General features: G+C 39.2%; 1 protein-coding gene across 1 annotated transcript in view; it reads right to left on the bottom strand.

The window, feature by feature from the left end:
* The window catches only part of LOC128688632 (uncharacterized), an 88,853-nt gene extending 77,715 nt beyond the window's left edge, over nt 1-11,138 (bottom strand). Inside the window, exons 1-2 of the mRNA XM_070084520.1 lie at nt 10,736-11,138; nt 2,991-3,117 (exon numbers count right to left, since the gene is read on the bottom strand). Of these exons, the coding sequence (XP_069940621.1) occupies nt 2,991-3,117; nt 10,736-10,775 (167 nt within the window). The 5' untranslated portion in view covers nt 10,776-11,138. The remainder of the gene's footprint in view (nt 1-2,990; nt 3,118-10,735) is intronic.
* Nucleotides 11,139-12,232: the final 1,094 nt, after the last annotated feature.

Below are 12,232 nucleotides of genomic sequence, written 5' to 3'. Positions count from 1 at the left end.
ACGTACGTATCTGAGTGTGTACCTGAGTGCTAGAAGACTGTTGTGGGTTGCATACAGGGAAGGGGGGGACAAGACTAACCTAAGTTGCCCAAAATGTTCTGCATAACCAGGGGCTTTCTATACAGTATGTCAATGATGTCAGCTAGGCCTGTGTCACCTGTATAATGTACTTGTTGAAACAGATTTTTTTTAAACACTCTGGTACTGAGGTAGGGTAACTAGAAAAGGAAACACTTTCACCATCATTCACTCCCTCACCGTCTTGCCAGAGGCAGGCCAATACCTTCTTGTTCATCTGCGCAATCCTGCTTTCCATCTTACTATCAATTCTTTCAATAATAACCCTACACTTTATCTGGTATACTCAACAGGCTTATTCCCCTATAATTTTTACTCTCTCTCTTTTGACCCGCTTTCTTTTATACGTAGGAACTATGTACCCTCTCTAGCAATCCCAAAGTACCTTCCCTTCTTTCCTACATTTATTGAACAAATGACTAACCAATCCAAACTATATCCCCACCTGGTTTCAATATTTGTCAAGATCCCATCAATCCTACCACTCTCACATGTGGCTCTTCCTCACTCCTAAGGGATGTTATACCTCCTTGGCCAATGCATGAAATTACTCACTCCTCTTCCCTTCAGCATCACAATTCAAATGATTCTCAAAGCTACAACATCCCCACCCCTCCTTCAGAATGCAGGCACTGTACCTCTTGCCTCCAGGACTCAAGTTCAACTAACTGGTTTCCTTGAATCTATTCATAAATGTTACCCTCTCCACACTCCAACATCATATCAAGCCATAAAAATAACTTGTGTCCACTCACTCCAATCTAACAATCACACTATCCTCTGGATGCTAGAACACATGGTACTCAAAAACCTCCTATACCCCCCCCCCCTCCCTGCAACCCTTCCTGGGTTGACCATTACACTCCTATTCTCTCTAAATGCCCATACCACTTCAACAGCCCCTACCCATACAGTAAGCTAAATGCACCAGCAAGTAGAAAAGAGGAGTTTTTTCATTATCAACTGCATCTAAAATGACTGATAACAATACAGCTAGGCATAAAAACAAATAGAAGTAAAATAAATACACAGTACATAAAATATTTACCTTAAATTATGGTGCCAGTCATCCTTCCTTTACACAACTGTTGTACAAAAATGGCAAAATGGTGTAAAAGGACCAAACATAATAAACAATGGCTCAACTGAAAGTCAAACAAAACAAAGAACACCAAAAAGCGGTTGTTATATACACAGGGCCCTCCTGTATAGTGTTTTCATAAACTACAGAAATTCTTAATTTAACCAAAGGTAAAAAAGTGTACTGCATAGCCAAAATTGATGGGCATTACGTATGTACTAATTTGTAAAATAAAAACCATAAGTACTGTATAAATACAGTACAAATGTTAATTTGGAAAATCAGTGTCAAAACATATGTAGTACACAGTATATATATCCCACATACCACAAATGACTAAGAAAAGTGTCAGATGAAATCTAGATGACCAGAAAGGTAACGGTTACATCCTCTTATGACCTGCATGAGTAGTGGTGGAAATGACTACTAGTACTGTCATTAAAATGTTGCACTGTACCCATAAAATGTATACCAATGATTTGTTGAAACAGTACCTATACTGTGACATTGCAGTCTGGAGTCCTTTGAACTGTAATGTAATGTTTAGCCAGAAAGGCAAGCCAGAGAATAAGTGATACTGAATGTGTTTCCTACATAGACGGGGATGTAAGCCACAGCACTGTGTCTTCCTTTGCAGATGGCACCCGAATTTGCATGACAGTATCCTCCATTGAAGACACTGCAAGACTCCAGGTGGAAATCAACCAAATTTTTAAATGGGCTGCAGAAAACAACATGAACTTCAATGATGAGAAATTTCAACTACTCTGATATGGAAAACGTGAGGAAATTAAAACTATATCGGAGTATAAAACAAATTCCAACCACACAATAGCGCGAAAGACTAGTGTAAATGACCTGGGAGTGATAATGTCAGAGGATCTCACTTTCAAAGACCACAACATTGTATCAATCATACATGATAGAAAAATAACAAATAGATAAACTAGGGATGCCAAGCCCATGATGACACTCTTCAGGTCGCTTGTTTTATCTCGGCTGGAATATTGTTGCACACTCAGCACCTTTCAAGGCAGGTGAAACTGATGACCTAGAAAATGTAGAGAGCCTTCATGGCACACATAACGGAGATAAAACACCTCAGTTACTGGGAACACTTGAAGTTCCTCAATTTGTACTCCCTAGCATGCAGACAGGAGAGATACACGATTATATACACTTGGAAAATCCTACAGAGATTAGTACGAAACTTGCACACGAAAATCACTCCCTATAAAAGCAAAAGACTCGGTAGACGATGCAACATCCCCCCAATGAAAAGCAGGGGTGCCACTAGCACGATAAGAGAAAACACAATATGTGTCAGGGGCCTAAGACTGTTTAACTGCCTCCCAGCATACATAAGGGGGATTACCAATAGACCCCTGGCTGTCTTCAAGAAGGCGCTGAACAGGCACCTTAAGTCAGTACCTGACCAGCCAGGCTGTGGTTTGTATGTCGGGTTGTGTGCAGCCAACAGTAACAGCCTGGTTGATCAGGCCCTGATCAGGGGCGTTGACCCCCGAAACCCTCTCCAGGTATACTCCAGGTATTCTCTGGGTTACCTTACTCTATTAGAAAATGGCCAATGTTATGAAAAACCACCTCTCTTCTTAGCTTATATGCAAAGTACTAATACAATACTATAATTTTTGCCAGGCAGTATACTGACATGCCAACTCAATGTTAAACTCAGAACAAGTTACTATTTCATACAAACTGGTTTCTAGCAATTTGAAAAACATACAGTATTTTTGCCTGAATGGACAATATGCAACAATAAAATTAAAACTAATCACATAGAAGCATTTTTAACCTCGTACTGTCTTACCAAAATGGATCCTCCTCGTAATGTGGGATTCTCCTGGGTACTGGCTGTGTGTTAAACTCTTCCCTAGCGCCTGTAAAGTGCGAGTACCCCTGCCTTGGCAAAGTTTGCTTCAGGGTATTGTCCAAATCTGTTAAAGCAAAATAAAACATATTAAGTTCTCATCCTTATTATCAATTAAAGTGGAACCTCAATATTCATACGTCCCTATATTCATACAACTCAATATTCACCCAACTTTTTGAGAAAAATTTGGCTTGGTATTTGGATGTTGCCCTGATATTCAACCTAAACAAAACGGTTCATCTGGACAAAGTCCGATGAAAACAGTCTCACATGCTCAGTCTCTCATCAGCTTTCATTTGTTAAGGATCCTTCATATAAGCTCCATGAAACTTTTTGGTATTTCCTTGTTATTCCATCGTGTTTTTTCAATATTTTCATTGAAAATAAGTAATCCTGGCCCCAAAAATGACTAGTGATCTAAACAAGCTAAAAGGAAAGCAGCGAGAACAACAATTACAGTGAAGAAAGAACTCATTGTGAAGTGGGAAAGTGGAACACATGTGTCAGACCTGGCCACTCAATATGGTATGGCGAAATCCACCATATCATCCATATTGAAAAATTAAGAGGAAATAAAAGGGGCTGATATAACAGAAGGAGTGAAAATTCCTAGTGTGAAAAGATCACAGGTAACTGAAGAAATGGAAAAACTTTTGTTAGTGTGGATTAACGAAAAACAACTGGCCAGTGACAGTGTTTCTGCAACAATAATTTGTGAAAAAGCAAACCAGTTATATAGTGATCCTAGGCAAGACACACTGGGAAACAGTGCCAAAAGTGATGAATTTAAGGCAAGTAGGGACTGGTTTGACAGGTTTAAAAAGAGGAGTGGGATTCATAGTGCAGTAAGGCATGGGAGGCTGCGAGTGCTAACAGAGATGAGGCTGAAAAGTTTGTTAAGGAATTTAAAACCCATGTAGATGCTGAGGGACTTACTCCTCAAATTGTTAATTATGATGAAACCAGCCTCAAAGCTTATTCTCTATAAGGATTACAATGCTGAGTTTACAGAAATTTGGTTATTGTGTGGTTTACATGTAGTAAAATAGTGATTACAGAGTGTACCACTAGAATGCTTAGCATGGCTAGGCATTTCGGGCAGACTTAGTTTCATTCTTAATTGTAAAATATTACAAATTATGAGGTAAGTTGGTATTATGGCTAAGTGACTAAATACTAGTTTGTGAGTTTAGCAATGTAAATGCTTTTGTTTTGGCACAGTACATAGTTTCAGTATTGGAGTATCACAGGATTCATTATTTTAATATTGAGATTAATATTTCTGTTTATGGTCAAATGAGTCAGTGAGTGTAAGTGTGAACCACCAGGTGGTATTCGTGTAGTTAGTTGACAGGGTGTATCAGGGAGATAAGATGTTTTCTAATGGTAGTTTTGAAGGTGATGAATGTGTCTGCAGTTCTAGAGTTCTCAGGTAGGGTATTCCAGATTTTAGGGCCTTTGACATACATTGAATTTTTATGAAGGTTTAGTCGGACACGGGGAATGTCATAGAGATGTTTGTGTCTGGTGTTATGCCTGTGGGTTCTGTCACAACTATCAAGAAAGCGTTTTAGGTCAAGGTTGATATTAGAGTTTAAGGCCCTGTAGATGTAGATTGCACAGTAGTAAGTGTGGATGTACTGAACAGGGAGTAAGTTTAGGTCTATGAAGAGTGGGGGGGGGGGGGGTGTGTTGCCAGGGATGGGATTTAGTGATTATTCTTACTGCAGCTTTTTGTTGGGTTATTATTGGCTTTAGGTGTGTTGCTGCAGTTGATCCCCAAGCACAAATAGCATAGGTGAGGTATGGATAAATAAGTGAGTGGTATAGTGTGAGAAGGGCATTTTGCGGCACGTAGTATCGTATCTTGGAGAGGATCCCAACCGTTTTGGATACTTTTTTGGTTATATGCTGGATATGGGTGCTGAAATTCAGGTTGTTGTCAAGGTATAAGCCTAGGAATTTGCCCCCATTATTTCTGGTAATTAAAGTGTTGTCAATCTTAATGTTAATTTGTGCATCTCCTGCTCTGCTACCAAACATAATATACATGTAGTAGGTTTTGTCAGTGTTAAGCGTAAGTTTATTGGCTGTCATCCAAGTCGATATTTTGATCAGCTCCTCATTCACAGTGGTGTTGAGGGTGGCAAGATTAGGGTGAGAGATGACATAAGTCGTGTCGTCAGCAAAGAGAATGGGTTTCAGGTGTTGGGATACGTTTGGAAGGTCATTGATGTATATGAGGAAGAGCAGGGGACCAAGGACACTTCCCTGCGGAACTCCAGTATCAAGTGGTCGTGTTGCTGATGCTGTGTCTTTAATGGTAACATACTGATACCTATTAGTAATGTAAGATTTGAAATAAGCAAGCGCATGGCCTCTTATACCGTAATGATCAAGTTTGTGGAGTAGGATGTCGTGGTCTACTGTGTCAAAAGCTTTTCTTAGGTCAATAAAAATTCCTAGTGGATATTCCTTATTTTCCAATGCTGTGTAAAGCAGATCTAGCATTTTTATGATTGCATCATTAGTGCTTTTATTTTTCCTGAATCCAAATTGGCAGGGGTTGAGTATGTTTTGAGCCGTTATAAATGAATACAGTCTCCTGTGCACGAGTTTCTCAAAGATTTTGGATAGCAATGGTAAGTTAGATATTGGCCTATAGTTGTTTAAGTCTGTAGGGTCACCACCTTTATGTATTGGTGTAACCCTTGCCATCTTGAGTAGTTTCGGGAAGGTGCTAGTCTCTAGTGACTTGTTAAAGAGTAATGAAATAGCATGCGAAAGGACATGGGCCGCTCGCTTGTACAGTAATGGTGGGACATGAGACAGATTCCCCGAGTTATTTTTAAGTGACTTTATAATCTCGGTGACTTCCATGGGCTCAGTTGGTGCAAGATAGAAGGAATTAGGGAAATTCCCATCTAGGTAGTCCCCGGCATGGGCATTGGTATGTGGGATTTTACTGGCGAGATTAGATCCTATGGTTGAGAAGAAGTCGTTTATCTTGTTAGCTGTGTCAGTGGGATGTAGTGGTGTTTCATTAGGTTTAGTTAGGACAATATTCTTGGTTTTTCTCAGTTTGTGGGTCCCTAGAATCTGAGAGAGTGTTTTCCAGGTCTTTTTTATATCTCCTCTAGTGTCTGTGAATCTACTGGAGTAGTATAGTTGTTTGGCTTTCTTTATTACTTTGGTGAGAGCTGATGAATAGTGTTTAAGAATATCTTTGTGTATTAAGCCTTGTCTATATTGCTTTTCATATTGGTGTTTCTTGTCAATGGATTTCAGAATGGTGCTGGTTAGCCTCTTTTGGAAAGAATGCTTAAGAGAACCGACATCACACAAGAAGAAAAATCATTACCAGGACAAAAGCCCATGAAAGACATGCTAACATTCTTGTTGTGTGGTAATGCTAGTGGGGTCTGCAAAATTAAACCATTGCTAGTCTATCACTCTGAAAATCAAAGCTCAGTGTAATGTGGGGGGCCAATAGTAAAGCTTGGGTAACAAGGCAGTTCTTTACTGAGTGGATACATGAAGTGTTTGCCTCAAATGTGAAGAAGTACCCTGTAGAAAAAACTTGCCATTAAGGGCATTTCTGGTAATGAACAATGCTCCTGCTCCCCCTCCAGTCTTTGAAGAAAATTTGGTGGATGAATACAGCTTCATTAAAGTGAAGATCTTGCTTCCTAACACCACTCCCCTTATCCAACCCATGGATAGCAGGTAATTTCCAATTCTAAGAATCTTTACACAAAAGCACTGTTTAACCCCTTCAGGGTCCAAGGCCCAAATCTGAAGTGGTGCCCCAGTGTCCAAGAATTTTCCCCCAAAAAATTTATTTTTTCTTATGAAATGGTAGAGAATCTTTTTGTGAAGGTAATAAAACAAAAAGTACGAAATTTGATGGAAAATTGACGAAATTATGCTCTCGCGAATTTTGATGTGTCAGCGATATTTACGAATCGGCGATTTTGCCGACTTTGACTTCCATTTTAGGCCAATTACATCATTCCAGTCGACCAAATTCTTAGCTATTTTACTAGTATTACTTCTATTCTATCGATTGAGCACAAGAAATCGCCAAGTCAACTGTTTCAACTACAAAATAAAGTGATCGGAAATTGGTAATTTGGCCAATTTAACACAAAGTTCAAAATATTCCAATTTCAAAATAGCATCCAGAATAAACAATGTAGGCATTCCTAGCACTAAACTAACATTTCCTCGGTTCATTAGTTACGTTTTGAGGCTTTACAAATAAATCCCATTTTGATTTTTTATTTACATAATGAATTTTTATTCACACCAAAAAATAGAAGATTTACTGTTATGCAATATTGTAATAATTGTATAAATATCATCACCACATTTGTGAATGTGTATTAGATCCACCAGCTGGCGTGTATTAGACGTGTGAGGTCGTTTGTTTACTCTTGAACATCGACAAAAATTTAACATTTCCGCTACTTTGAGCTCAGTTTCAAGCCATTTCCAGTGCTAAAACCAATAAAATCATCTCTATTTCTGTAATATGTCTTCCATTCTATCAAATGAGACCAAGAAATTGCAAATACAACTATAAAAAACATACGAAAAAACACTGCAAAGTTGCTGTTTTAATCGAAAATCTTGGTTTCAGTTTTTTTTCTCTCATTATACACAGTGTGCTGCAGGATTTGTTTTATGTGGTGCACACATACCACATGGATGTATTCTCTCATATCTAGGCCCAAGTGTACCACTCACAGTTTATCAGAGTGAGCTGAGCTCATGACGTAGATCTACGGTTTGGACCCTGAACGCAAAGCCGTAGATCTACGGGACGGACCCTGAAAGGGTTAAAAGGTGCTTTGAACTGACCTATGAAATACAGCATACCCTTAGGGAATTGTGGAAAAAACATTTTAATATCCTCCAGTGTTTAACCCTTGACGGTCCAAACGTATACAGTGGACCCCCGGTTAACGATATTTTTTCACTCCAGAAGTATGTTCAGGTGCCAGTACTGACCGAATTTGTTCCCATAAGAAATATTGTGAAGTAGATTAGTCCATTTCAGACCCCCAAACATACACGTACAAACGCACTTACATAAATACACTTACATAATTGGTCACATTCGGAGGTAATCGTTATCCGGGGGTCCACTGTATATACATTCACCTGTGCAGCGCCCCGAATATTTTGAGAAAAAAAATCGTTTTTTTTTATAGGAAAAATGAGTATGTGGTACCCAGGTGTCCCCATTTTTTTTCATATGGCACACACTGAGTGCGCACACCCATTCTCTCGTGTCTAGGCGACTCAGGCCTATCGTGCCAGTGTTGAATGAATGACAAATGAAATGTATATATGCGTTTGGGGCCCTAAGCGAGAGAACGTATATATACGTTTAGACTGTTTAAGGGTTAAGGATAATAGACAAAGCCTAGGAAGAAAGTTTGTTTTGGGACAATGAACTCTGCCTAGAAGAAATTGTGGCCAGACTGTGTGTTAGTTAGAGATTTTGAAGGCTCTGAGGCAGAGCCTGTAGTGAAAGATATTGCTTCTCTGGGCCAGTCCAAGGGTTTGGAAATGGATGATGAGGATGTATAGGAGTTGGTGGAGGATCACATGAATGAGCTCAACACAGAAGAACTTCAATACCTGCACAAGGAGCAGCAAGAAGTGGTTGAGGAAATTTCTTCTTCAGAGGAGTGAAGCAGTAAGGGCAAAATTTCCATTGCAGAAATTAAGGAACTGTGTTACCACTGGGCTCAGACAAAGAGCCTGTTGGAAATATGGCATCCTAACATTACTGTTGTGAATAGGAGCATCAACCTGTTAATGACAATGTTAGTGACTACTTTAGAAAAATTTTGAAAAGTCATCAAAAGAAGACAACATTGGACAGCTTCTTTAGCAAAGAAAAAATCAAATGCTAGTGAATCCCTATCATCTTCAAGTGCTACTGCAAAGAGACAGAAAAGGAGAAAAAACACCAGACTAACAATAACATCTCTCCACCTTCCTCTTTAGGCCATCAGCATTCCCCAGTATAGGTAGAGGGAAGTTAAATTTTCATTTATTTCATGTATTTATTGTTTTTATAGTTTTCATGTATGATTTTATTCATGTAAATATTATTACGTATACAGGTTTAAATAAGCAATGTTTTCACTTAAAATGTTTTAGAATTGATAATTTTTTGGAGTCTGGAACAGATTAATCCAATTTACAATATTTCTTATGGGAAAAATTGATTCAGTATTTGTACAACTCATTATTCAAACAGCCTCCTGGAACGGATTAAGTTCGAATATCTAGGTAGCAGTTTTTGCTTCTGGAATGAATGCACTATAGGTATGCTTAGGTTATTTCGGTTTGGTATGGCACTGTTATTCCCCTCATATCATGCTAGTCTGCAAATCCAAATTGTTGTTTATCAATTACAGTATTACATTAATTTTAATGGTTTATGAATTTTGTTTCATTTGTCTTGGACAGTATTTTCAATTCCTGCACCTACAGTGGAAAAAAATCACCACCTGTACTTTTCCAGTCTTTATCTATTCTGTCACAGGATACATTTGTTTCATACATTAGATTTTAGTTAAGAGCCTTAAAATCAGTAGTTTCATTTAATGCAGGTTGTGTTAGAGAGGAGTAAACAGAGACAAGTGATTTTTAATGAACATGCTGCTGGAGAGAAAGCAGGGCAACTTTCATGAAGGAATTCAGGAAACTTGTTAGCCAGACTTCAGTTCTGGAGGTAAGTAGGGCAGTGCCTGCACTCTGGAGGGACTGGGGACATTGCAGTCAGGGGGTGGTCTAATTTGTGATGTTAGCACACCTCTTGAAAGAGGGCAGTTGAATGAATGCACTGCATACTAGTCAATCTCTTTTGTGCCTACCAATGTTATATTGTATGTAAACTACATTATTTTTGTACTGCATAAAAAGAAATAAAAGTCTGAATAATTTTCTTCTCTGGGTTGCCCTCCCTTGGTAGGAGGTAGCTGGTGCATTAAAAAAATACCAGTATATAGCTATATTTTTATAGGTTTATGTAACCTAGCCTATAAACTGTTTACACCACTGCAGTGTCAATAAACATTTAATAAACTGTTCCCCATATGGCTGCTAGCCCAAGAGACACTTTCTTATAACAGTCAAGGAAAAGTCCTATACCTGTACAGGTCGTGTAGAACCTGGGAAATAGGTTTGATCCAAGAAGTGAAGAGTGACCCGGTGGCCTGGTGGCTAAGCTCCCACTTTACACACGGAGGGCCCGGGTTCGATTCCCGGTGGGTGGAAACATTTCGACACGTTTCCTTACACCTGTTGTCCTGTTCACCTAGCAGCAAATAGGTACCTAGGCATTAGTCGACTGGTGTGGGTTGCATCCTGGGGGACAAGATTCAGGACCCCAATGGAAATAAGTTAAGACAGTCCTTCTTGAGTTATCCTGGGTGGCTAACCCTCCGGGGTTAAAAATCCAAACTAAATCTTATCACTCTCTCTAAGCCCTAATTCAGAGGCCTTCAACAGCATCAGTGTGGGGGACAGTATAATTATTTGACCCGTGGGGGGCCAAAGAGCACCTAGGAAATGAAAGACAATCAAATTCAATCCAAGGAAGGGGAGGATAAACGTATAACAATTCCCCAGGAGGAAGAAGAGGTAAAATATCAACTCACATCTCTTGTTAATTCTTCCTCTTCCAGGTGGGTATGACATTATGAAGTGCACACCTCTGCAGCCATCTATCTTCCTATACCTAACACACTACAGTTCACTGCCTTCCTTTCTGAGGCTGAAATTCACGTTTCTATCTTACTATGGTCGAGGTAACTATTGTTGCTAGCTGACTCGGTCACCTTTATTCCCTCACTTCTACACTTAGAATTTCACAATTCTTCTTCCTTCTCATACACACGGTTATATATATAGCGCCTGTATCTCCGGGTGTTATAATGGTGATATAAAACTATATAATCCTCTTCTGTATCTTCAAAATTTCTCTTCACTTGTCCACGAGCATCTGTCTGGTTGAATGTTGTTGTTGTTGTTGTTGTTAAGGATCATCAATGTATGAGTTTTCTTGAGTCCCACCTAACACATGTTAGAAAGTTTATTTAGATACAAGTCCACATAAGTACAGTTATCATAAATAGTAACATATGTGTAAATTACCTAGAATACTCCCCCCCCCCCCCAAAAAAAAAAAAGTCAGTGACTTATTTCCAAAGAAGCTCATTGCTAGTAATCCCTTCCTTAAATCTCTTGTTAGAGCAACTGCTCAAGAAGAAATTTTTCGCCTAGCTGGTAGTAATAAGTTATCACAAGTTATATACACTGATGGATCTAAACAGGAGTCCTCTGGCAGGGCTGCATCTGCTCTTGTTGCCACCTCCCTAGTTAAGAACGATAATAAATTTGTTGAGTTAGGCATAAGAATTAACAACTGGGCGTCTACACTGCAAACTGAATTGTTTGCAATCCTAATGGCGCTAAAGCTAACCTATGACACTGAGCTTGACTCTATCATCATTACTGATTCTATGTCATCATTGAAGGCTCTTGGCTCATATAATGACTCCAACAACATGCTCATTGGGGAAGCCAGGTATAGATACTCAAAAATTAGGGACAAAGGAATTAATGTACAATTGCTATGGATCCCATCACACATTGGATTACTCCTTCATGATAAAGTTGATATGTTAGCCAAGAAGAGTATCCAGAAGGAGAATGTAGAATATAACTTTGGTGGCTAAAGCTCCCGCTTCACACACGGAGGGCCCGGGTTCGATTCCCGGCGGGTGGAAATTCCGACACGTTTCCTTACACCTATTGTCCTGTTCACCTAGCAGCAAATAGGTACCTGGGTGTTAGTCGACTGGTGTGGGTCGCATCCTGGGGGACAAGATTAAGGACCCCAATGGAAATAAGTTAGACAGTCCTCGATGACGCACTGACTTTCTTGGGTTATCCTGGGTGGCTAACCCTCCGGGGTTAAAAATCCGAACGAAATCTTATCTTATCTTATCTTATAACTGTGTCTAGCATTAGGAATAATATTAGGAGAGAAGTAAATAATGAAAATGATTGTTATAGGAATGCAGTTAGAAGCCTGAGTAGATCTATAACCCACTATGATAACATGAACGTAGATAAGTATGTTTATGGAGCAA

This window comes from Cherax quadricarinatus, chromosome 13, assembly GCF_038502225.1.
Source record: "Cherax quadricarinatus isolate ZL_2023a chromosome 13, ASM3850222v1, whole genome shotgun sequence".
NCBI classification, from domain to species: domain Eukaryota; kingdom Metazoa; phylum Arthropoda; class Malacostraca; order Decapoda; family Parastacidae; genus Cherax; species Cherax quadricarinatus.
This window is presented reverse-complemented; position numbering and strand designations above follow the sequence as displayed.